The 26864-nt window shown below is 50.4% G+C and overlaps 1 protein-coding gene across 3 annotated transcripts in view; it reads right to left on the bottom strand.

The window, feature by feature from the left end:
- The window catches only part of XXYLT1 (xyloside xylosyltransferase 1), a 156159-nt gene that overhangs the window by 55372 nt on the left and 73923 nt on the right, over positions 1–26864 (bottom strand). For all 3 annotated transcript variants that reach the window (XR_009245175.1, XM_058662094.1, XM_004577804.2), the window contains exon 3: positions 18314–18446. Coding sequence is in view for 2 of the 3 variants with exons in the window: in XM_058662094.1 (XP_058518077.1) it covers positions 18314–18446 (133 nt within the window). In the remaining variant the exon portion in view is untranslated. The remainder of the gene's footprint in view (positions 1–18313; positions 18447–26864) is intronic.

The raw sequence follows: 26864 nt of genomic DNA, 5'->3' as shown, positions 1-26864 counted from the left end.
GAGCTGCTCTGTGTTTACTCAGAAATTTTGCATGGGCATATACCGCCTGGGACATCAGGTTCAGAGACTAACAGAACCTGAACTCTCTCAGATGCCTGTGGCATGTGATGGTCCCCACCGCTCTCGAAACAATCCCGAGATGCACAACCTGAGCCTCACTTCACTATAGGGGAGAGGAAAGTAGGGTTCCATTTGCTTAATCCCATGCACAAATCTCTCCCCATCAAAATTGCACCTTCTGAAGAACTGGATTTTCAGGTTCACAAGGCAAGGAGTCCTTGCATTCTGTTAAAGGGACTTTGCTGGTGTGCTGAATTCCAATGAGATTAAATCCTATAGAGTCCCATTCAAAATGCCCTGCCTGTGGTAGAAATAATGGACAGGTATGAAAACTGGTTCAGGAGCCTCATGGGAGGCGGAGGCAGAGGTGAGGAAAGAGCAGGGAACGTGCAGGCAACAGCCGCCTGTGTGCCATTCTTGTTGAGCAGGCAGGCGGTGGCTGTGTTTTTCCCCTAAACTGCATTGCAGACACAACTGCTGGCATCTGTAGGTGCACAGCTTGCCCAGCCCTGTGGGTGCCAACAAGGGTCGGGGTGGGGAGGAAGAGGATTCAATAGATACACAAGAGTTTCAGAAGTACTGCACGCAAACACTTGATCAATGCCACCCATGTGATGACGCCTCCTGAACTCTGGAAGAACGTGATGCAAGAAAGATTGACTGACAGGCCTTCCACATCATTAGTTAGCTCCTCTGCTCTGAACAGGCAGAGAACCCAGGGTCTCCAAGGCCCTCCAGGACAGGCTCTTGGCAACTGGTTCCCTTGCTGTGCTGGCTGGGTAGCCTGGCTCAATGTCTTAACTCACTGTACAATTACTCAAAACAGCATCTGTGCCAGATGTTGCAAATGCCCAGCACTCACTCACTGAACCTTCACAACCCACGGCCCTCATGAAGAAGGGATCACTTCACAGACCACAAGTGGCCCCCAGAGAGGTTAGCTGAGCAGGGCAAGGCCACATGTGGGCAGGTGGGCTGCAGGGCAGAAAGTCATCTGGCAGAGTCTGACCTCAGCCTGCAATCTTAATCTCTCCACTGGGCTTATGAGCTCCACCCTCAGCCCTGTTCCAAGGCAAGAGAAAGGAAGTGACGTGGTTTCCCAGACCTGAGATGGGCCTTTCCCTTTGCAAATACTGACACACTCCCTCTCCAGGACCTGCCAGCAGGCTAGGCTCTCCCAGAGCCCTGAGCAACCACTGTAGCCTAGCATGTTGCACCAAACTCCATGCACAGAAAGCTCGGGGCCCTAACACTGTGCAGGGTTAGCCTAGGGATCTTTATCAGTGACACCCAGGGCATAGTTGAGTTATACTCCAACATCAGAGTGAAGTGGATTTTTTTTTTCTTTCAGTGACAACAGAGGCAGTGTGGTCTTCAAAGCAGCCCCGGAGGAGTTCCTCGAGGCTGTGATCAAGTCTCCTTGCCCTGACATCTGGTTGCCAGGCAGCATTAGGGAGTAGAGGCCCTGGACCCACAGCTCAGCAGGGAACCCCAAAGGTACAGATGGTAGCAAAAGAAACAGCAGCCCTTGATGGAGTGGGTGCAAGGGTTTACAAAAGGCTGATGGAACTTGCCCATCTGCAGCCTCTAACATCCATCTTAGTGTGCTTCTGGGGTTGGCAATGGCTGATTCAGTCAGCACACCAACCAGGAGACAGGACACAGCACAGAGCAGCTTGTTTGTCCTTACGATGGAGAAGGGAGAATGTAAGTAAGGCAGGGAGCACAAAGGCCCTGTCTCAGGTCACTGTGCAGGGATGTTTGGATCTTTCAGTCAAATCCCAACAAACGTGACCACTCTTCTAGACACCGTCTTCTGTCCCCTCCTTCTCAGGGCCTCAGACAGCCTGAAGCCCTGCCCTGCTGGGACTTACCTCCAGAACAAGAGTGTGACACTTGCCATTCATCATGACCCTGAGTTCTCTGCATGGGCATGCACTGGGGAAATGGCTGCTGCCATGGCAGGCAGTGGAAGGAAAGCTACAAACTGCGGTGCTGGCTCCCTGGGAAGCGCCATGTACTTGCACAACCTACTCCTAGCCTTGGGGAACCCACACTGAGAGAACAAAGGCCTCCACTTCCCAGCCATGGCACTGACTTGTTGGCCATGACCATGCATGGCTTCAGAAATTCAATTTCCCTGCACACCTGAATACTTTTGTGAGAAGAATATGCAAGCCTGCTCCATACAGCCACGAGTGCAGCAGTAGGGACCAGGGCAGGGAGAACCACAGAGAAACACAACTGGTAGAAACACATTCTCGTGAATTTATCCACCAACAGAATGGGCTGCTTGGGAAGTGGGCCAGGGCCCTGTGGCAGCAGGTGATGCACCTGAGCCCTGGTGAAGCAGGGATGCTGAAGGGGGATTCCAACATGAGCAAACACACCCCAGCCAGATGCCTCTCCCAGCTCTGAGGTTCTGCAGCTACAGGAAACACAACCACAGCTGTCTGTCTGAGTCAAGAAAGACACTTCAACTCACCCTTCACATTTTATAAAAGAGGAAACCAGGGCAGACAGGAAGGAAGTGACCCCAGCCACCTACACCAATCTCTCCATTCCCTCATCCAATGGCCACTCAGCAGGAGAAGGGATGCTCACCAAACATTTTAGAGCAGCAAGAGGCAGCATGGGGGTGGATGGGAAGAAAGCAAGTGCAAGTGGCTTCAGTTCCCAGGAGGCACCTCCATGCCTCCTGGAGATCCCAGGCCTCTACAGTAGGAAGATAACATCTATGGGGAAGACAACACAACAGAAATAGGTTGCCCTTACAATAAAGAGTAGAATGGGTTTCCATGAGTTCAGTGGCAGATACTGAGACCCTCTTAGCCTAAATAAAGGTTTTAATTTCTAACCACAGTAAGTTTTCCCTATTACTTTGGATGGATGGATGGACAAAAGGAAGGAAGAAAGAGAAAGGAAAGGAAAAGGAGTAGGAAGGGAACCATGTATAAATGGACAGACGGACAGATCAACAGATGGACAGGTAGATGGATGGATGGACGATCGGTTAGGAGGATGGATGAGTGAATGGGCAAATGGATAGGTATGTGGGTGGGAGGGTGGATAGATGATGGAAAAATGGACGAATGGATGATTGGCTAGGAGGATAGATCAGCAGGTACATGAATGGGTAATTGGATGGACAGGCAGTGGGGGGATGGATGGGCACATGGCTAGGTAGTTGGGTGGATGGATGGACAGGTGGGTAGGTGGACAAATGGGTACCTGGGTAGGTGGATGGGATGAATGGATGGATGGATTGGTGGGTGGCAAGAGGACAGGCATTATTCTATGTCTCCAGGCTAAGAGAAGTTTTATTCCAAGTCCTGCTGCAGTCACAAGGCCACAATCACAAAACCTGTGTCCTCTAGAAGCTGAAACCATTCCCTCTCTGGTGCAGAAGCTATGAGTAGCCTGACTGGATCTATTCCACTTTCAAACACATCACCAAGCTGTCCTGATGTTCAAACCCCCCCAAGAAAGACCCTGCAGCAGTCCAGACACACTTCCTATCACACACTCAATGCAGCAGCACCAGGGCCATCACCACACTTGGAAGAAAAGATCATTTTGCTGTAGAGGCTTGCACAGGTTAATGCAGACATACAGCCTCCTCTGACAAATTCAACTGTGGTCGGCGACAGAGAACACTTTGTAGGAGGCTCAAATGTCAAGGTAGGAGGTGGCATGCTTTTAGAAATTTTAATGGAAAGATTTAATGATCAACACACAAAAACCTGCTGCAGATTCTACAAGATGACGCAGGATGGAAGGCAGCAGTGTTGGGGCTGCAAACCTTCTTAGGATCTGCTGCTTCCACAGAGGATAAGCGGGATCTTAAGGTCCAGCCCTAACCGACGGAATGGGGAACCCTGGGTAAACACAGTGTGGCCCAAGTTGTGTCTCTTCTGTAAAATGGGGCTAAAGCAACTTGCCTTCTTCCTTCACTGAATTAGTATAAGGAGCAAATTTAAAATACAAATGTAAAACTAGTAAACAGCTGGGCACTGTTGAAGCCAACAGGACCACCCTTTTTTTTTTAAAGATTTATTCATTTTATTACAGCCAGATATACACAGAGGAGGAGAGACAGAGAGGAAGATCTTCCATCTGATGATTCACTCCCCAAGTGAGCTGCAACGGGCCGGTGCTGCGTCGATCCGAAGTCGGGAACCTGGAACCTCTTCTGGGTCTCCCACACGGGTGCAGTGTTCCAATGCATTGGGCCGTCCTCAACTGCTTTCCCAGGCCACAAGCAGGGAGCTGGATGGGAAGTGGAGCTGCCGGGATTAGAACCGGCACCCATATGGGATCCCGGGGCTTTCAAGGCGAGGACTTTAGCCGCTAGGCCACACCGCCGGGCCCAAACAGGACCACTCTTAAGAAACTCTTGCTGGCAGGAACATGAACGAAGACAACTGAGTGGCTAGTAAAGGTGCCTGGCAGAGGGCCTGGAGACTTTAGGCTTGGACAGTTCAGGAACTGAATCTTTGCCTCTAGCCCATCCCAGAAAGTGGCATCAGGTCATGAGGACCTTCATCTCAGAAGTCTAGATCCAGAAATAGATTCTCGGACTGAGAACTGACCACAGGGAGTGAGTACATTAGTTTTGTGTAAGTCACGTGAGGCAGCCCACAAGCTTAGGCTTGGCTGCAGGTGGTATTCCTGCCCTAGGGGATCACTCAGTCATACAGTCACAGTAGCCATGGGACAGAAGGTACAGCAGAGAAAGTGTCCTGGCTAGCCCACGGTAGGAGTCAGGGCAGAACTAGAAGGAGGAGGTAGAGAGGGAGAGGGTGGGTGCAAAGCTTTCCCTGTGGCCTTGGAGTTCAGCTGTGTGCAGAAATCAGCACAGTGCAAGTGGACACTCAAATCCTTTCATCTAGGCACCTTGATAGCTATGGATGTCATGCTGTGGTAAGCTATGGTTGCTGTGCACAAAATCACACAGGTGACTACTCCACTCACTTCCACTCTGGCCATAGTTTCTGCTCTTTTGCCATAGGGCTTTCCACATTCGTCTTGTGTATCATGGAACAGGAAAGCAAAGTCATGTTTTCCTTGATGTTCAAAAGCAGGCAAGTGGAGAAGGTGGGTGGGACAAATGCTTCCAATTTTCTTTTTCCTTTTTCTCCTGACCTTCCCTCAAGCCTTAACCTTCCCCACCCTATTCAGTGATCCTCATGAGCATACATCTTTCTCAACTATGTAAACAACATTGGAAACTTAAAAAAACTTAAGGGCCCAGCACAATAGCGTAATGGTTAAGGTCCTTGCCTTGAACGCTGGGATCCCATATGGACGCCAGTTCTAATCCCAGCAGCTCCACTTTCCATTCAGCTCCCTGCTTGTGGCCTGGGAAAGCAGTCGAGGACGGCCCAAAAGCCTTGGGACCATGTACCCTCGTGGGAGATCCGGAAAGAAGTTCCTGGCTCCTGATCGGCGCAGCACCAGCCATTGCGGTCACTGGGGAAGTGAATCATTGGAAGAAAGATCTTCCTCTCTGTCTCTCCTCCTCTCTGTACAACTGCCTTTCCAATAAAAGTAAATAAATCTTAAAAAAAAAAAAAAACTAAAAAAAAAGAGGCAAAGAGAGCTTGTCCCCTGCCCCTACCCTCTCTGTCATATGATGATACAATGGACAGCACGTGGCATTTGGACATCTGAATCTCTAGCACTGTGGGGAACAAGCCTCTGCTTTCAAGCTGCACAGCTGGTGTTTGCTGCTGCAGGGGCATAGTCACTGACACCTGCCGAGATTCATTCACAGAGGCAGGTTACACCTCCTCTTCACTTTCAAAGTCTAGACCAAGCCTGATCCCAGCCCAAGGATGGCCCAGAATATCCTGTGTGCTTTCACCACATGACAAGTCCAGATACACCATGTGATGCAGCTTTGAAAGAACTCTACACGCTAACTTAGCCGGTCACAGGAGTAGCAGGTGTTTTATTGTGATGACAGCTAGAGAATAAATTCTCCTCGAGAATGTGACACCTTATCAGACCCTAAATGTAAGCTACTGGTCTCAAGAATTGAACTTTAGAGAGCAGACGGTCTCTGACTTAATGATCTCGTTTCCCAGCTTCACCAGGTGCATAAGTGAAATGCATTTGGTAGCAACTAGGTTTTGACTGTGATCTTTTCCTGGGCAAACAAAATGTCACAAAACAGGGTGCACATGCTCAGTCAGCCCTGAAGTCACGAGGAGCTCTGTGTTGCCAAGCTATGATGTTTGGGAGGCTGGGTGTGCCAAATGCCTTTTTGATTTCACAATATTTTCAGCTCCTGATGGGTTTATCGGGACACAGTACATTCTAAGTTGAGGAACTTGTAGATATGTGGGCGGTCCTACCAAGGCCTGTTTGCCAAGAGATTTACCTTATCTGACCTCAAGGAAGGGGCCCAGAGGACCTAGGTGGCATGGTGATTCAGATGAAACACTCCTCAATTCCTTTCTTCCTTCAAATCTCACCCCTCCTGGGGTTCCGGAAGGAACTGGTCTTAAACAACAAAGACACTAACATGCATTCTGACTACCCAAAGCTTGCCACAGTGGCACCTCAGGTTTGGCTGTAGGGTTCCTATTAGCTAAATCAGGCAAAGGACATCTCATTAGTCACACAGGGGAAATATTTAATTACCCAGGAGATACCTAGCTCTCCCTATCTCTAGGGTTAGCTAAGGGGATACCATGTAGTATCACCAACAAGGTCTCTACTGCTTTGCCAAGCAGGCAGCAGCAAGGCCGGCTCCAATAAAGGATGGGTCTCTTAGTTTCCTTCCAAAGCACACTTCTGTACCAGCATTGTGCTTGGCCTTAATGCTCACTGGCTAGTGAGTCTGAAGTTAGTGTGTGATATGTGTGTATTTAAAATTACATCAAATATGTACACATATAACTTTAAATTGCCAGTGATAACTAGCCACTTTACAGAGTGGGGCAAAACAGCTTAAAGAGCACCATCGGCATGTCCCCCAACCCGATAAGCATCAGGATGAGGTGACATAGGCTGAAGAGATGGGGCCGCCCCTCCTCCGCTTGGGCAACTCCTGAATCCAAGAATTCATCCTTAAGTCTTTACTAGCTTCCAGACTCTCTGCCAGCTTTATGCCAGTGTAAGGAACGTGACATTCTCCTTCATTGTCAACCTGAGTACAGGGCTAGGATGATGCCACCCACTTTATGGTTCCAAATTCATAGCCTGTGAACATCCACTCTAGGCAATTCTGGCTTCCCAGAGGAGTGTCCTCTTCCACAAACAGTGACCGCGAAGTCTCCCACAGACAGTGACGGCTGAAAAGGCCTGCCTCCTGGGTCAAAATATCCCTGCCAGCAGCTTCTTGCTGTTGGGGATTAACTCTAGCACCTTCAAAGGGAAGCTCTCAGGGACTGAGTCACTGTAGAATGTCACCAAGAACCAAAGGTTTGGCCCATCAGTGAAGAAGTCCATGTCCCACAGGGGGTATCTGGAGGTAATCTCCACTTTCCCTTCCTAACTTCAGCTTCCTGTTACTGCACACCCAGCCCTACCACCCATATGGGATTGAGTTTCGGCCTTACAACAGCTCTGGCTATTGAAGGTATTAGAGGAGTGAATCAGCGGAAATGTGTGTTCTTTCTCTCCCTCACTATCAAAAAAATTTTAAGGCATCCATTGCAGTAGGAGACAGATGCTCATTCAAATACAAGCTCATTTAAGCACTGGATATGTCCAATAAAAACATCACACAGCCACCTGCAGAAATACAAGTATGCAACTAAATGTGTACCCGTGATCGCCATGGAGCCCCATAGAAACGTCCCTTGGGTGGTGCTGGTCACATGTAACTCCAAGCTGTCTGACACAGAAGGTCTCCCGCCATGCATGCACCATGGCAATCAGAGCATGCCAGCTTGTCCTCTGCCCCAGGAATCCTTCACAGGTGAGCTTCTTTATTCCCTGTCTGGATTGCAAATGAGCTTCTGTTGATAAGATGTTCACTTGGCAAAAGGAGTAGGTTGTAGCTAGGCATAAATGAGAGTGCACCTCACCCTTCATCCTTCAGTGGGTCTCACCTGTAGCACCGACCCAGGCCCATGTCCCACCAGTCAGGCTGCAAGCCTCCCGGGGGCAGGGTCCCATCTCTGTGGACTGTGTGGCCATGCTGCCACCAAGTGCCCACGAAGTGCGCTTTCTCTTAGGCACAGAGCTCGGTGCACTCAAGGGGCATTTATCAGAGGCCTCACCTGGAGCAGAGAAAATCCCATCACCTCCCAAGGGAAGACAGGAGCCTGTGGCTCACTTCCAACGGAGGCATGGTGGACCACTCAGCAGGTTTGGCCATGGCCACAGCAGACCATCTTCATGTTCACCCAAGGGGCATCTCTCAACAGCAACTCCGCCCTGGTGTATCATATATATTAGTTGGCTTTCCAGTGTCATAACAAATCAACCAGGACTGAGGAATTTTACAAAGAAAAGAAGCTTACCAAGCTGAAAGTGCTAGAGATTCCAAGTCTGAGGCTCGGTGTCCCAGTGGCTCACCACGTTCACATACCAAGAGCATGTGGGAAAAAGTACTCACATCTCCAGACAGAGGGAAGGGCTGGGCTTGGTGGACCCCTGCGAGGACAAACCAAAGCACCCCGGGAGGACCGGCTTAATTCCTCCACAAGCAGCATCCTCAACCACTCACTAAAGGCCTATCTCTGTAAGTCCCCGCACCTCTCAACTCTCCATTCAGGTCCAAGCTTCCCATCCAAGACACTGAAGAGGGATGAGCCATACCCACAGTACAGCACAGCAGCATCCGCAGCACCTGTGCGGCCACTATGTGACACCTGCCCTGTCTCCATCACTCTCTGCAAAAGCAGGGACCATGTCCTGGGCTTCCAAATTCCACAAGGCTCTTGAGCCTGTGGTGCAGTCCAAGAAAAACTGAGGCTGGCAAGCATACTACGGGCTATTTTAAAGAAACATTAAGTGAAAGTTAGTTCTCGGAGAGGACCAAGCACTCAGTGGCTGGCCTGCATCCAGCTGAGGAAGTGGACATCCGTTTAGCAAGCATCTCTTGCAGGCTGGCTGCCACCCTATGTAGCACAGATAGCATGTGACTGCCTGTCCTCCATTTGCCCTGTCCCTCTCCTAGTTTTCCAGGAGCCACCAGTAGTCATCTGGGATTGACTCGGGGATGCTAACATGCCTATGAGGTACAGGTAGATGGACAAACTGAAATCAGCTGCACTTGCAGACACGGAAAGCCCCTCCCATGTTCAAACTGGCTCTCCCTGCTCAGCCTGAGTACTCCCATCCGCTGTAGTCTCCCCTAGACCACCTGTCCCCCAGTCCCTCCTTCCCAGCTTACCCAAGGGCTCAGCCATCGGCTGGCAACAGAGCCTCACGCAGGTGCTTCTGCCAAGAGCTTCCCCAGTTCAAATGTGTTTTCTTACTGAGACCTTCAAAACCACTAACTTCATGTAGATTTCTCATCTCTACCAGGGACAGCAGCATCCCTCCCCTACTATGAAGGATTTCTGCAGAGACTAAAGCTCGCCTCCTGGTTGTGCAGAAATAGCCCAGATTTCTAAAACTCCAGGGAGCGGAGGAACCACTAAAATGATGCTATGGTTTTTCTCTCATTCAATAGAAACCGACAGGCTCAACCTTGGTTGACTTTTTCTAAACAAAAACCGCAAGAAATTAATTCTGGGAGGTGAGAGGAAAAAAGAGACTCTAGTACGTTTTGTCTTCAGGCTCTCCGCTCACACATCCTGAAGTGATGGTAGTGTTACTGAAGGTAGGGTGCTTTGACCAAGCAAACTCGTTCATGCCTGGTGAACAGGGACCCAGAATTCTGTGTGGGGACCTCTCGATGTGAGATAGTCTAGAGGGACATTCAGGGTGCTGTTTGGCAGGGTGTGGGGGGTGCCTCCTTCAAACCAATCAGTTTCAGACTATGGCGCTCAAAGACCAAGGGGCACCATCAGTCCAATTTAACCGAGTGAGGGCAGGCTTGTTTTTGAAAAGGATAACGACAACAAAAAAATGATCTTGACAGATTTAGTGGTGGGTTGTTTGGGACTGCTTCCCTGTGGGGAAAGAGGAAAAGAAGATTAAGAGCCAAGATAGTCAAGACTGGCTAAGGGAGGGGTGGGCATTTGGATCAGGAATTAGATTCCTCTAGCCTGGACCAGAGGGCCTGGGCTTGAGTCCTGGTTCCACTCCGGATTCCATCTCCCTGATAGCTCCAGGAAGCAACAGGTGAGCCCCTGCCACCCTTGTGGGAGACCTGGATTGAGTTCCTAGCTTTAGGCATTTGGGAAGTGGACCAGCAAATAAAAGTTCTGTCTGTTTTTCTTTCTGCCTCTCAAAAACGCAAAGCAAGGAAAAGGAAAGAATCAGCTAAGATCTGGAAATTATTAAACCTCCTTATTGAAATACCCAGAATATTACAGGATCCTGTCTACTTTTGTTTTATGTCAGAAGTTTAGTAAAAAGTAAAACAAAAACAAAAACAAAAACAAAAAAATCACCCAGGAAACCATCCATGTTTAACAAAGGAAGGTTGAGTTGGGTAAAAGGCCGGTCAGATACACTGTTAAATGACAAAAACACAAACAAAAATCTTGTAGGGTCAGCACTGTGGCTCAAAGGGTTAAGCCTCTGTCTGCAATGCCAACTTCCCATGTAAGCACCAGTTTGAGTCCCAGCTACTCCACTTTCAATCCTCCTCCGTACTACTGCATTGGAAATGGCACTTCGGCTCCTGCCATGCATGTGGGAGACCCAGATGGAATTCTTGGCTTCTAGCTACAACCTGGCCTAGTTTAGGCTGTTGCAGCCATTTGGGGAGTGAACAAGTGAATGGAAGATACATTAACCTCTCTTTCTCTGCAAAATAAATAAACCTTTAACACACCAAGCAAATAAATAAAAGAAACCCAAGGACTGGCATGGTGTTGGAACAGGTTAGTCTCTGCCTACTGTATCTGGAATCACATATGTGTGTCATTGTGTATCCCAGCAGCTCCACTTTCTGATCCAGCTCCCAGCTTATGGCCTGGGAAAGCAGTGAAAGATGGTCCAAGTCCTTGAACCCCTGTATCCAAGTGGGAGACCCAGATGGAGTTCTAGGCTATTGACTTGGCCTAGCCCAGCTCTGGCTATTGCAGCCATTTTGGGAATGAACCCTCTCTCCGTGTCTCTTCCTCTCTCTCTCTGTAACTCTTTCAAAGTAAAATAAATAAATCAAGGGCATACAGAGGATACATTCTCTCTCACACACAAATACAATGCTACATGTACAGAAATCTTTTTTAAAAACCCTCCAGCTATTTGAATGCCTAATGAGAATTATATATATATATATAAATTTATTTTTACTCCAAGGTGAGGGACAGTAGAGGCAAAGACACAGGGATGAGATAAACATCTGTGTGGGCCAGAAGTCTCAGTGGTGATCGAGGCCAGAGCCATGGCTTGGCATCTGGAAGCAAGTAGCATGGCAAGAAACTCACTCTCTGCACAGGGTGACAGGGACCAAGACACCCCCATAGGAGCAGAAAGCAGAAGTCTCTGCTCCTCCATTGCCTCTTCTGTGGCCTTCACACTCCTTCCCACCACAGAGCTCTCATTTCCTAATATTCTCTTGCGATTTTACGGTTGCTTTGTAGGGTTGTGAACTTGTCATTTCCTCCTTGTAACGCCATATCTGCTCTGTAAACTCCTAAAACTGTAAGGATCTAGAGGGCCCATGCAGATACTGAATCCTTCAGGGGAGTTGGGCTGCAGCCCTTCACTCTCCCAGCACAGAGGAAGTCTGCAAACCCAGGGAGGGAGCCAGGTATCCAGAAGGCAGGGGGACTCGCAGTGGAGATGCCAAGTGCTCGGGGATCCTCAGGGGGTTGCCAAGTGCTTGGGGTCTTTGGTGTGCGTGCAAGGAAATTGAGGCTCTGTAGTAAAATGACATCCCTAGAGGTCACAAGACCAAGGAATGGTGCCCTGGGACTCGGATCACACCACCACGGTTGCAGCGGGCGCTGTCATGCACCCTGTCTCACTGAACACCTGTCCACTCTGCCATGTGGACTGCTCTACAGAGTGACAGCTCCAGGCAGGCCGCCCAGACTTGCCGGAGGTCACGCAGGTGTCTGTCCATCTTCTCCCTTGCCAAGTGCTAGTCTTCACTTCCTCCTCAGTACTCTCCTGATAGCACACACCCACCCAGCGGCCTGCACAGTCCATGCACCCTGGATGAACACATTCACTGCAAGCATCTGAAAGGAAACCAGGCTGGCACAACACTGCCAATAAAATAATAATAATAATAATACATGAATGAATGAATGAATGAAGCCCACATGACCTAGAAGGTGGAAGAACAGACACTATTGAAATACTGAACACAAGAGCCCATTTCTGCCTGGTGGTGCGGTATCAGCAGCTGCCAGAAGGAGCCTGGCTGCTTCCAGCTCAGAGGAGGCCTGAGTTCCTTCCAGCACACAGGGCCTAAAGAGCCCCCCACCTCCACCCCAGAGGATAAAACTGGAAGCCCATGCCCTCAGCCCACAAAGCGCCCATTCAGAGGCTCCTCAGGAGGCCAGCACCAGGACAAAGTGACCATGACCGTGGGCTGCAGTCCCAGCTGCCCAACATAAACATATACTCCCTCTTTCTTACTCACTCATTTCAGAGTCAACAGGAGCCCTGTGGCTAGCCCCGGAGGTCTCCGCGCCCCGAGACCATGCCACCACATGGCTTCCCAGTCCCTGCAGATCGGTGCAGCTCAGGCTGTACTCCCTGGAGACTCAGAGTTGCCTCAGCCCTCACGCCCAGCCCCCACAGCAATTCTTCTGTGTCCTGGGCTTGTGCTCGCTCAGGGTCTGCAGGAATGTCAGATCACTGGCTTCTGCTAAAGAGGAAGTTTCAAAATCATGGGTAGAGTTGGGGCAGCCAAGCAAATAGGACACCGTCTTAAATTTGAGGGGTCATTGGGCTGGTGTCATGGCATAGCAAGCTAAGCTTCTACCTGTGGTGCCTGCATCCTGAGGACTGAATTGAGTCTGGAAAGTCCCACTTCCACTCCAGCTCCCTGCTCATTGCCTGGAAAAGCAGAGAAAGATGGCCCAATTTCTCGGGCCACTGTACCTATGTAGGAGACCCTGAGGAAGCTCCTGACTCTTGGTTCCTGGCTTCAGATGGCTCAGCTCTGACTGTTGTGGCCATTTGGGGAGTGAAGCAGCAGATGGAAGACCTTTTTCTGTATCTTTCCTTCTCTCTCTGTAACTCTCCCTTTTAAATAAAAATAAATAAACCTTTAAAAGAAACAAACAAACAAAAAAAAAGAAATGAGTATAGTAACATGCATAAAAAATTAAGCTTCAGATACACAGCAAATAATTACTAGCACACGTATGTCCTGTGCCATATTGGGGACTAACTCACTGTACAAAAATAATACATATTATTTGTCTTAACTTTGATTTAACTGGTGTCCTGTATGCTAACCGGCAACCGTGAGCAGAGCAGTTGGGGTTAGGGCAGGGCAGGAGGAATCCTGAAGAAAAGGCAGGCACAGAAAACAGAGGCCTTAGGAGGAGAAGGCAGGCAGGGAGGGAGAAGCAGTCTTTCCCAAGAGGTTTCATACCAGAAACTTCCACGTGTGTCACTTCACACTGCATCATGGTCCCCACTTGCAGATGGAACCATGGAGGATCTGAGAATCCAGTGACCTGCGAAGCGGCCTGTGCGTCATTTGTTCCCACGGATAACCTATGCTCTTTGCTTTGCATCAGGCTGCTTTTCTCCCTGTTGACACACCTGTATTGTTTTTGTAGGTTACACCTAGGACGGCCCAATAGCTCTCCACTCCGCTTTAAAGCGCTGACGAGGAAGCTGCAGGAATCCAGCTGAAAACAAATGCAACCATCTTGTTCGCAAACACGGCTAGGAGACCCTGGGCACTCACCCTCCGAAACATGCGATACCCAAAATCACTGAGACAGAGTAGCAAGGCTCTCAGACCGTCACAGACATCCGGAATGTCAGCTGCAGTTCTTGAGAAAATCTGGGTAACTTCCATTGGCCACAGGTTTAACTTTCTGGCTACCATCCATAACTCACCCACCTGTCCTGGGTGCAAGGGATTTTTATATCTGGTCATCACCCTCAAGACAAGCTTCTGTCCCTAAGAACTTAGGAAGTCACACCATGTAATCCTGAATTGGTGCACCTCTAGCTTTGGTCTCCCAGTCCTTTCTGCCTGTGGTGGCCACTTCTTGTCCCCAGGTGGTTCCAAATCAGAAACAAATTCTAAATGGAACATATTTGCAAAATTACAGTTGTCTGTTCACAGAAAAAGATTCTTGACTCTTCTCTCCTTTTGACCATCCCAATTTGAACGCTTTGCCACCAAAGATCCAGCCCAGGGGTCTTAGCTCACTATGAAGAGGCAGCTCCAGCATCATTTTCCAGAAAACACAGATGGCTCAGGGTAGGTTTGGAGGGGAAAATTGTAAAAACTATTCATCAAGTGGACACTGAGTATTATTTCTTCCTCACCCCTGCCCAAGGTTGTAACATTCAAGGCACACAATAGAGGGAGCCAGTCGTAAACATGAAATAAAAAGCTCCCTTTTGAAGAGCAGTCACCGTGGGACAAGTGATGATAAAAAAAGACATAAATGTGGGTGTTGGGGGGGTGGGGAGGGAGGAAATCCATATCTATTCCTGTTATTTCCTTTCCACATTAAGAACAGGCTCATAGGGGGCCAGCGTGATGGTTCAATTGTTAATCCTCCCCGCGCAAGCACCAGGATCCCATATGGGTACCGGTTCCTATTGCAGCTGCTCCATTTCCCATCCAGCTCCCTGCTTGTGATCCGAGGAAGCAGTGGAGAATGGATCATGCCCTTGGGTCTTGGAACCCAGGCAGCACACCTGATAGTAGCCACTAGTTTCAGAAATCAGCTCAGCCATTACAGCCACTTGGGGAGTGAACCAGAGGATGGAAGATCTGTTCTCTCTGTCTCTGTATATCTACCATTCCAATAAAAATAAATAAAACTTAGAAAATAGAGAGAACAGATTCACTTACTTAATCAGTCAGATCTGCTTTTGTATTGTTTTATGATGATTTCAAATGTTGCTTTCCTTTTCTAGATGCTATTAGACCCCATTTATAATAAACAACAATAATAATAACAAAACAGCCATCTACTTCACTCATCCCCATGCTGGGATACCACTTTGCTGCCAACCCCGGCGGGCAGCTCTGCCAGGGATCTCAGGGTGGTAGCAAATGGTCAGCAGTCAGAACAGGGGGGCTCGGCAACGGATCCCCCGCGCGCTGTGATGGCTGAGTCCAGGGAGACGAGGGCTGAGAGTCCTGCTCCAGAAAGCGGCCAACTTTATGTGTCCCTGCACCTTCTATTCCCAGCCTTTCTCCTGCCCCGCCCCCCAAACCAGCCCTCATCCCCTAAGCTGGCCTCCCACCCCAAAGATGAGGGAGTTCTACAGCAGCGGGCCTGGTTTTCTAATGGAAGAAGGCAAATCTCACTCCACTGGTGTGCCCCTGGCCAGCAGGGTGCTCCCAGCCCCAGCGTGAGATGGCATTTTGGGGGTATGCAGAAGCTGTTCTACGGGCTTTGAGTGCTCTGGCCGGTCCAGCAAACAGCATGGTTTGGGCCCTACCAGCCAGTTCTCTTTTTTTGAGAATTGCATTTCCAATCTAAAATGCTATAGAGATTTCTTTTGTGGGAAGCTCAGACCATTAAACTGATGAAAGTCACCCTGTTTATAAAACTCTATGCCTACAGAAAAGATAAACGCCAGACAATACTGCTTAAATGGAGAGTGATGATACTTCCAGCTTTCCGCTAGGTTTCCTGAGAAGATTCCAAGCTGTGTAGTTGAAGGTATCACCACTCTACCTGGCCTCTCCTGATTAACCCAGGCTCAGTGTCACTGGGACATCAGGCCTCCACAGCCGACCAGCAACCTCCACGACCAAGGAGAGACAGTGGGGGTTAGGAGACAGCTGTGGTCATTTCTGCCACGGCCGGGGGAGCGAGGAGTGGAAGGAGCTAGCTCTGGGACATGTGGACAGCACTGGGACCAGCACCTAAGACTTGGGATTCTTCATGTTCCTAGGATCACACTCCCCTTTGCCAAATCAATGACCCCAGTATAAGATACACCTGGCGGGTCCGGCACGATAGCATAGTGGCTTAAGTCCTCGCCTTGCAAACTCTGGGATCCCATATGGGCGCTGGTTCTAATCCCGGCGGCTCCATTCCCATCCAGCTCCCTGCTTGTGGCCTGGGAAAGCAGTCGAGGACAGCCCAAAGCCTTGGGATCCTGCACCTGCCTGGGAGACCCAGAAGAGCTCCTGGCTCCTGACTTCGGATTGGCTCAGCTCCAGCCTTTGTGGTCACTTGGGGAGTAAACCATTGGAAGGAAGATCTTCCTCTCTGTCTCTCCTCCTCTCTGTAATCTGCCTTTCCAATAAAAGTAAATAAATCTTTAAAAAAAAAAAAAGATACACCTTGCACAAAGTGAGAGAATGAGGTTGGGGGCAGTCTGCTGTAGTTAGGTAACAGGTGTTTGCCCACACCCTCCCCCTCCCACCCCAGCTGCAGAGGCCAAAGCTGAGGCAGTGACTCTGGGACAGCAGTGAGAGGATTATGTAAGGTCCCAGGACTTATCAGCACCCTCAGAGCCAGGCAAGAATTTCCTGTTATGTGAGCTGGGTCTTCCAGCTAGCTGCCAGCCAAGCCCAGGCTCTCTCCTTCCCCAGCAGAGAGGAAATGCACTCTGTGGAGTTCCTACTTGCTTGAGCCCTGCAGTTCTCCAGGGACTAGGCCCTGGGAGCCAGCCCTGTGCAGAAAACAATGAGCCAAGGCCCAGGGCAGAGGAAAATCCCAGATCCTCCAAGCAAACTCAAGCCAGAGCTGTCCCTTGTAGGATGATCCAGCAACAAGGAACTCTTAGCCTCCACTTGGGGCATGGGCCTAGTGTTTAACAACATCAACAACAAAACACACTTTTTTTCTTTCTGTTGTCCCTTTCCTATTTTAGAAATAAAATTTTAAAATCCCAAGACACAGATTACCCACACCAGAACACATACACTCATGCCCATAAACCCCATGTGGGAAAATGAGGCATGGCTACTCTCCAGGTCTGTGACCTAGGACCCATGGTACCCCCTCAATCCCACCATGCTGGCTTTGGTGATCATCCTTCCCTTGGTTTCCTTACAATGGTTGGCACCGGGGTACGCATGTCTCCCTGGAGGTGACCACTCAGTTTTGCCAACCATGGCACACAGCCTTCATGCACTCATTTTGGCAGCTGCCCAGCACTCAGCTGGGTGAATACATTTGATCCATCCATTCTAGTTTTAGCTCCCACAAACGAGAAAACTGTGAAACCTTGCAGCATATAGGACATGGCTCTGCCTGCACCTGGTGACGAATACATTCTCTTCCCCAGGTCATGAGCCACCACCCCACACCTCCCCAGGACACCACCACCCCTCACCTCCCCAGGACACCACCACCCCTCACCTCCCCAGAACGCCACCACCCCTCGCCTCCCCAGGATACCACAACCCCACACCTTCCCAAGACACCACCACTTCACGCCTCCCCAGGACACCACCACCCCTCACCTCCCCAGGACACCACAATCCCAGACACCACCACTCCATGCCTCCGCAGGACACCATAACCCCACACCTCCCCAAGACACCACCATTCCACGCTTCCTCAGTATACCACAACCCCTCACTTCCTGAGGACACCACCACTCCTCATTTCCTGAGGACACCACCACCCCTCGCCTCTCCAGAACACAAGCCACCACCCCATGCCTCCCCAGGTCGCCAGCCACCACCCTATGCCTCATCAAGACACCAGCCACTACCCTACACCTCCTCAGTACACCAGCCACCACTCTACACTGACCAAAGAGAAAGAGGGAGAACTCACAGTGACACAGAGATCAGAAGGGACATTCTGACATCCTGTCTGCAAGACAAAGCCCAAGCTTACAAAATCCAGACCCTAAAAACGCCAAGTCAGAAGAAACAGATCACCACCTTCCTGCCAAGATAGCAATGTGCCCCCTCTTTGCCCCCCACCATATGACACTAAAAACTACAGCAATTAACACAGCATATTCTTGAGCGTCAAGGACAGGAGATGGAACGGAGGCCTGTGACTGGGTGGAAGGACGCGCAGTCACCCCCACGGCCATTATGTACCTGTACACTGGCTGCATCTCTCTGGCTATGCCAATGACTGCACCGGGCAGGAAGTTGTCGAACTCCTCAAATAGCTCTCGGATGTTGGTCTTATACTTCAAGTCTAGATCCAGCTGAATGATCCGCAGGATCTCTAGAAGGAAGAAAAAGACAACAATAAGACACACACACAGACACAGTGTGCGCTTCAGCTTTTATGGAAAGGGCCCCAGAGCACCACTGTCATCGCCAAATGCTGCCATCATCATTGCAAACAAGGGTCCTTCCATGGTCTGCAACCCCATTGCCCCAAAGCATTCCCCAGCAACTGCCAGGTCCTTTCCTCCAGCAGTGCACATGGCATTCCATATAAAACGAGGTACCCATGTGTCCCGTATAGGGCCTGTAGCTGGAGTATGAGCCTCCATGGTACCCCTTTTCAATCTGGAAAGGTTCTGATTGGGATGGCATGAGATGTGGACACCCCTATAAACCTTGAAGCATCCAGGCATTTATTTCCCTTCTACAGCCCAGGGTTAGTAAACGGCCCACAAGAGTGAGGTGCAAAATGTTAGCATCAGAGGTCCTTGCCAGTACATTGTGCACACCCGGATATAGACCACAGCTCACCCGGGCAGGCACGGCTGGAGAGCTGAGGCGCCGCCAAGTGTGGAAGCCCCCTGTCTCACTGACAGTACGTGCATTAATTTTTCAGTCTCACAATTAGCTGGCACACACAGCTGCTTGCTTTCCTTGCTTCCAGGTGACTCAGGATGAGAGCAGGAGGGAAGCACAGGCTCAGGCCACTCCCTCACCCTTCCTCTGGCCAAGCCTTAGTGAGCTACCTGCCAAGAGTGCCAGATGCCAGGCTGGCGGGGATCCTGCCTTCAAGGAGAATGGCAGATGACTAACATCAGTGAAGAGGCTCACACTGGAGCATGTGGTGGAAGACGGGTCACGTGAGCCTCAAAGCTGGGGTGCCAGGGGTCAGATGGAAAAGGAACAAGACCCCAAGAAAGGGAGAGATCACAAGGCTCTGATACAATGCCACCGCCCCCAGCCCCACTGTGAGGCTGAGGATGTGACGATGTGGGAAATGGACGTTCCAGACCACCACGAGCTATAGCTGTCTAGAGTCCAAGTGAGGGATTGGGGCAGTCAAGGAAGACTTCATGGAGGAGGCAGCTGGTGGGCAGGTTTGGAGAGGTGCAGCACACAGGGGCTGCCCCTTGGCCATGTTCTCCTGCCTGCCAGACAGCAGGGCCTTGCTGCGTTCCTGAGGGCAGGGGCAGCGTGTCCTTCCCATCCTGGGTTCTCCCCACTCCTCCTCCCCCTTTCAGCACAGGCTCTGGCATTTGGTCAAGGCTCAGGAATGTCTAAATCAGCCGATGAAGAAATCATGGCTTACAGTTCGAGAAAAATCCCTGATTCATTTGTTCCGGGTTCTATTTTCCCGTGTGATGCAGAGACAACCTATCAGTTGACATTCTGCAGAACTTCTCTAGGAACAACAACAATAACAAAGAAGCTGAATTACAGATGAGAAACTTCTCGTTGGTAACTGTGCCGGGTCCCCACAGGGGAGAGGCATTAGAAAGAGGGTCTACCCTGTGAATGTGGCCCAGCCTGGCTTCACGCAGGCCCTCTCCACCCCCACTGGACCGCTCAGGCAAAATGACCATTCTCATGACTGCACATAAAAGTGACATTAACCATACCATACAGAATGACACAGGGCAAGCCAGTAACATAAAGTCGTGCTGTGGGGCAGACGCTTGTGGTGAGGAGCAGGTCACTGCTCCAAGGGATGCCCACATCCCAATCGTGGTGCCTGGGCTGGAGTCCCAGCTCCACTCCTCATTGCAGCTCCCTGCTAATGTATACCTGAAGGGAAGCAGGTGGTGGCTCGAGGACTTGCATTCCTGCTACCCAGATAGGAGATTTGGATTAAGTTTCCCAGCTTTGGCTTTGGCCTGGCCCAGCCCCAAATGTCATGAGAATTTGACATTGGAATGAATCAATGGATGGAAGATACCCTCTCTCACTCTCTCTCTTCCTTTCAAAGAAATCACTCAAAAAGCTGTGATTACCAAGAAGTCATGATAAATCACCAAGGGGGCTCGGGATGCCACAGCATACCATCTCCATTCCTGCCCGGACATTTCTCTTCCTGCTTGTAGTCTGCCTCCTGCATCCCTGCCCCCCGCCTCCAGGGGCTCAGTGATCAGTTCTTACACAAGGGAAGGCAGAACCCTAGTGGGTCAGGATCAGGGGCGGGCTCCTCAGAGGAGTATCACATCATCCTAGGTGCCACAGAGAAGGAAGGCAAGGAACAAGAACATTTGGCCAGGATGCACGATGGCAATTTTGTGGGGCTGACCAAGCTGTGAAAGAGGGGGAGAGCTCCTCCTCACAAGTCTAGCAAGGCCCTCCCCCAACATCATCAATGGCCACACAGATGCAGCCATCTCTCTCCCTCTCGCTAGCTCTCTAAGGGGTTCTGGCTCCAGGAAGCTGCCCACTGGCCCCTGCAAATGGAAGCCTCCATATGAACCAAGAGAGGACAGAGGAAGAGAGAGAGAGAGAGAGAGTCATGGTCCATATAGCAGTAAGGCTAAGAAAAGCCTGTCCCCTGTAAGCTCACCTTGGCATCCAGCAGGGATGCTAACTTAACAGGCACATACATCTCTACATCCTTCCAAGAATGTCCTTGGGGTTGTGTTAGCCATACCTGTTAGGACCACTAGTCTCCTGCGAAGGTATAGGTTCAATGCCTGGGTATGAGACCCACATTAGGGAGGTGTCCAGGGGCTACCCTGTGCCCCAGCCTGCCCCTCTTCCAGCTACAACCACTCATTTCCAATAAAGTGTTTGGGGAATCCTTCCAAGCAGGCCCCCTCTGGCTTGCACATCTCCCGGTGGGCTCCTCTCAGCAATCACAGAAGCGAGAGCTGAGCTATGATGGTCTGCCTGTGATGCTTGCCCAGATGCAGGGGTATGAGCAACGCCCCTTGTGCTGAGCAACTCCCAGGAGTGAGCTCAACTGCCTGGCAGTGCTGCTGTGGCCTTCTGGAGGACTGAGAGCTCCCAGCATCTCCATGGCATGGCTCAGCAGCCAGAGTGCACACCCTGGGTTCCAAGGAGGATGATGGTTTTTGAGGAGATGGGGTGGGCCCACCTGGACTGCTAGAGAATGGCAAAACTGCTACCCCTAGCACGCAGAAGGTGGCTCAGGAGTCTGGACTTGAACCCCTACCCACAGTCTGTGGAATGCTTAGGGCCACAAAACAGGAGCCTATGGAGTCCATCTTTACCCAGCGTGTTGAGATGCAGAGGTCTAGGTGGGCTTTCTGGTCTGAGGGATGTTTCCACTTGAACTATATCTGGGGGAAGTAGAGTGAAAAAAGAAATAATAAAATTGGTATCAGGTTGCTGTAGTGGTGCAGCAAGTTAAACCACTGCTTGCAATGCCACCATTCCATATCTGAAAGATTGAAGTCCTGACTGTTCCACTTCCAATTCAGTTCCCTGTTAATGTACCTGAGAAAAGCAGCAGAGGATGGGCCAAGTCCTGGTGGCCCTGAATCAGGTCACTGCTCCAAGGGACGCCCACATCTCAAATCAGTGCCTGGGTTGGAGTTCAGTTCCCTGATCCGTGTAGGAGAGCAGGATGGAGGTTCTGGGGTCTTGGCTTTGGCCTGGTCCAGCTGTGGCTGTCGTAGACATTTGAGGAGTGGATCAATGGATGGAAGATTGTGTGTGTGTGTGTGTGTGTGTGTGTGTGTGTGTGCATTTCTCCCTTATCTCTCTGTCACTCTGCCTTTCAAAAAATAAATCTTTACACAAAAAGCAGTGCCATTTTCACAAGTGGTCATGGCTGCTCACCCTCATATTTTCATTCTCTGTTCTGGGAGCACAGAACGGTTTCAAGTTAAAGAAATGCAGCCACTTGGCTGTAGCCAGTGAGAAAATGAAGGACAAGGCAGAAAGTGCTGCTCAGGATGCATTGTCAAAAGCCTGCAAGACCTCACTGCCATGGCCAACACCATGGCCCTGGGCAGCGTTCATCCAAAGTTCCTGGCCCTTCAGGCTGAGGAATGCGACACTTGCTGCTGGGCCATGACTCCCCAACTCTTGGCCACGCTGGGCAGCAAGGCTGGTATTTGTGCACCACAAAGAACCCACTCACAGCCCGGGCTCCAGCTGGGAGAGTCCCATATCTGCACCCCTGCTGCTGACACTAGCTTGGGACAAGTCATTGTCACCAGCATCCCATGAAGCCAGCTACAAGACCTGTGCCCTGACCAGGGATGGAATTACAGCCCGAGTGGGTAACCCAGGACACCTAGAAATGAACAGCAGCAGGAGAAGAAAGGTCCCAAGAAAAAAATCAGACGACTGCTTTCCTCTTCCTTCCCCCAACCCTAGAAACAATGCCTGGCAGACCCCTCTCACCACACATACACAAAAGAGCATGCAACCAGAGCAACGGGCACAGGATGAAAAGGCACGCACAAGTGGGCGCAGAGCCCGCCAGCCGAGAAACAACACCAGCTGCTCGGAGGAGGGGCAACAGGTTCAATGGGCCCGCGCTTCCCTTTGGCTTTGAAATCACTTCAGTGCTCACCATGGGTAAACATTTATGGTCCATCAGGGGGCTTCTTGCCAGAGACCACCAAACAAGCTCTCCACTAGTCACAAGAGGGCTCTGCAGAGGGGAGAGTGATGGGTACTCAGCCCTGTGACCATGTACCTGCAAGCAGCTTGCTTCTATCATGACTCGCCTCCTTACTACCCACTCTGAATGACGAGGGGCTTATCCTGTCCTGGTGCTTTTCTATCGTGGCTTGGCAGCACCCCACCTCCCCATGATCTATAGGAGCCCCAGGGCATTTAAAAAGAGTGGTGACTTCACCAAGTGAGAGATGACCCCAGGCTTACAGAGGCTGGTTGCTGTGGGACCATGAGCCACACTGCAATGGTCTGTCTCATTGGCCAGCTGTACCACACAGTGGGCACCCCCCACCCTGCCTGCAACAGATCTGGGCCACGTCCCTGAGGGCATTGCGGTTAGAACTGACTGTGGTGGCACTTACATCCACAAGGAAACTTGGGTTGCTTCCCAGCAGGGCCTGGCTGTGACCCTCACGGCACCCTCTCTCTTCTCTCAGCAGCGGCAGGCGCAGCTACAGGGCAGCCGACTGGATAGGGGAAGGGCTGCTTGCAAGGAATTGGGTGGATGGAGCCAAGGCCTTGGGCCCAGATGCCTGGGATTCCTCCAGCTGGCTGAGGACCAGGCACAGGCTGAGGGCCCTGAATCACTGCTTTGCCAGGTGGGTGCCTATACCTTCCACTCTCACATGAGGCTTCCAGGGCCCAGAGAGTTTGAGCTGCTCCACACTGTGGCTCAGCCAGAACGCACTTGCAGCCATACATCCCCAATGGATGGATCCGGCTCTTACAAGCTCCAGAGGAAAGCCTTCCACCAATCTCGGGGTCCCCGTTTTAAACACCATTATCTTGCAAAACCAGAAACGTGTCTACATCACGGTGAAAGAACACATGGCTCCAGCCAATCTCTGTTGACTGTGGACTCCTGTGGACATTGGGGGGACTCCCACACGGCCCACGGCCATCGCATCTCCTCCCTGAGCAGCAGCAAGCCTGTGGGATTCCCTTGTAGTGAGCAGTGATCAACAGAGAAACTTCTGGAATAGGGGGTTTAATACCACCACAGCAAATCGAAAGTAACATTTAGCTAACACATACAAGGAACTTCAAAAAGTTCATGGAGAATGAACTAAAAGATCAATGAATTTCTGTGCAAAAAATTGAAACCCACACACATGAGGCATCTTCAGAAAGTTCGCTGGTAATGTATACTATGAACAGATTGTATGTATCTAATTCATTTGCACAAAATAAACTTTTAATTTTATTATCTGAAGCGCCTCACGTGGTCATTTCATCAGCCAGTAATACTGCCTGTATTCAACAATGGGGGAAACACAGAAGTTGAGGACAGAACCAAGGTCACGGGCCTGGCAGAGAGGGGACCCACAGTGGGCCCTGGTGAGGATGGGGGTGGGGTGGGGTACAGGATGTAGCTCTGTGCACTCTGTCCGGCCCGGAAGTCCCTGCCTCTCAACACCTGCTAATCTGTATTTTCCACATTAGCAGCAGGCCCCTGCTGAGGGGGAGGGGAGGGAGGAAAAGGAAATGGGGCTTGGGAGTGATTTATGCAACCTGTTAGCAGCTCTGGTGAAAGGTTTTTGGGGCTAGGAGGGTGAAACTAATGAGCACAGGCAGGACTATCCATCGGTTACAGGGCCCTGCTTCACAGAAAGCTGAGAGCTGGCGATGACTCAGCCCTAATGTTGTTTGTCATGCTCAGCTTCTGTTCTGGGGACAAAGCAAATGATTCTGGAAAGACGCAGGTTTGTTTCAGCGACAGCATCACCTGAGGCGCCTGTCTGTGCGTGGCTCCTTCTGAGTCATGCATCTCAGGACAGGGCAGGGTTAATTTTGAATTTTGCAGGGAAGCTCTGGTGACATTCCAGTGAGCGCAGAACCCCAGTCTTGCTTTCCCACCAACTCCACTGGCAGCTATGCAATGTTCTTAGCTGGGAAGTCTAGTCCGCTGGGGGAATGGAACACGACATCTGAAAACCTCCCTTTTCTACGGCTTAAATGCCCATGCTCCCTGTTGGCCTTTCTGTGACTTAAATCCTTCTGGGATCTGCCAGAGATGTCCCTTTTCTGTCTGCCAACGATGAATTTCTCCTTCCCATTTGGGACAGGACCATGCTGATGAATTCAGTGTAGAGTTCAAAAAAGTCTCAAAGGTCTTGTCCTGCTGCTGGCATCCTCCTGTCCTGGGTCCCAGCCAACTTGTCAGGGCCTGTCCATCAAGCCCCGCCCCTTTGGTTTACCCCTGTGACAGTGCAGTAACACGACTAACTCTTTATACTTGTACAGTATGTCATGATACTCAAAGTGCATACCCAGCTCATGAAACTCTTCTCTGTCCTTTAGTTCAGTTACGCCTGTGTGCGGACCTGAGGGAGTACGTCCTGTTGAGTGGATTCAACCACATGTAACAGAATAGTTAGAGGAATGGTGGACCGAACACACACACAAGACCGTAACTGGTGATGGCACTGTGGCTTAATAGGCTAATCTTCCATCTTCAAGTGCCAGTATCCCATATAGGGGCTGGTTTGCTTCCTGGCTGCTCCACTTCAATCCAGCTCCCTGATTATGGCCTGAGAGAAGAGCAGAGGATGTGGCCAAGTCCTTGGGAACCTTCACCCATGTGAGAGACTGGGAAGAAGCTCCTGACTCCTGGCTTCTGATCATCTCAGTTCTGCCCATGGCAGCCATTTGGGGAGTGAACCAGTGGATGGAAGATCTTCCCCTTTCTGTCTCTCCTTCTCTCTGTAAATCTGCCTTTAAGATAAAAAATAAGTGTTTTAATACCGTTAACTGAGCCATCCATGGATGGCACAGTTGCTCTAGGAAGTTATTAAAGGTTCAAACTCTCCCTTCCCACTCAGCCATCCTAGATCTGGTCTTAGAAAAGAGGGTAGAAAAAGGATATTCCACATCTCACTCTCTGGAACAAAGCAGATCCTCTAGGCCTCCTTCCTGACAAGCTTTAAACACTTCGTCTCATAGCTCGGTAGGCCAAAATGAGCCAAATGTTTACAGCTAGCTGCAAGAGTAGCTGTGAAATGCCTCATTTTCATTGGCATAATGCTATCCCCAAATAAATGGGATTCAAGTGCAAACGAAAAAGAGAGAATACAAGGCAGCAACTGGCCATGTTATCTGTGAAGTGGGTGGAAGGCCAAGTAAAGACCTATCCCATTGAGAGATAAAGAAATAGAGGTCCTAAGCGATGAAATTTGCTTTGCTTATTTATCTGTCTATTTATTTTAAAGGCAGAGTTACACAGAAGGAGAGAAATCACTCATCCATTGATTTAGTCCCCAGATGATCTCAACTGCCAGGCCTGGACTAGGCCCAAACCAGCAGCCAGGAACTTCATCCAGGTCTTCTACATGTGTGCAAGTACCCAAGCACTTCAGCCGTCTCCCAGTGCATTCTCAGGCACATCAGCAGGGAGCTGGATCGGAAGTGGAGTAGCTGGGACACAAATTGGTATTTCAGGCAGCGGCTTAACCTGAAAAACCACCATGGCCGTTTCAAGACACTAAGTTTCCCTAAGGTTGCACAGTGAATCACAGCGAAGAGCAAACAGGTCTGTGTCTCTGGACCCTCACCCCACTCCATCTTCCATGCTGAGTCCCCCAGCTGACTTGGAACTGCTCTTGGCTCCCCCTCCAGACCTTTGCTCAGACCTTACCTGTTCCAGGTTGCTCTGCCCATGAGACTCATCCATCCTGAAGCACTCCTGCCCTCTAGCACCTACCTCATGCTTTGCAGCCCTACTATGAGGCTGGCTAATTCAACACATTGTAAGACAACCTGCCATTCCCACTTTACAGCTTCCTCATCTTGAGGATACAGCCCAAGTTGAAGTCTCAGTGCCTCCTTCTCTTTACCCCTC

Source organism: Ochotona princeps, chromosome 3, assembly GCF_030435755.1.
Source record: "Ochotona princeps isolate mOchPri1 chromosome 3, mOchPri1.hap1, whole genome shotgun sequence".
Lineage (NCBI taxonomy): Eukaryota > Metazoa > Chordata > Mammalia > Lagomorpha > Ochotonidae > Ochotona > Ochotona princeps.
The sequence above is the reverse complement of the archived record's forward strand: the minus strand, read 5'-3'. Positions and strand labels throughout refer to the sequence as shown.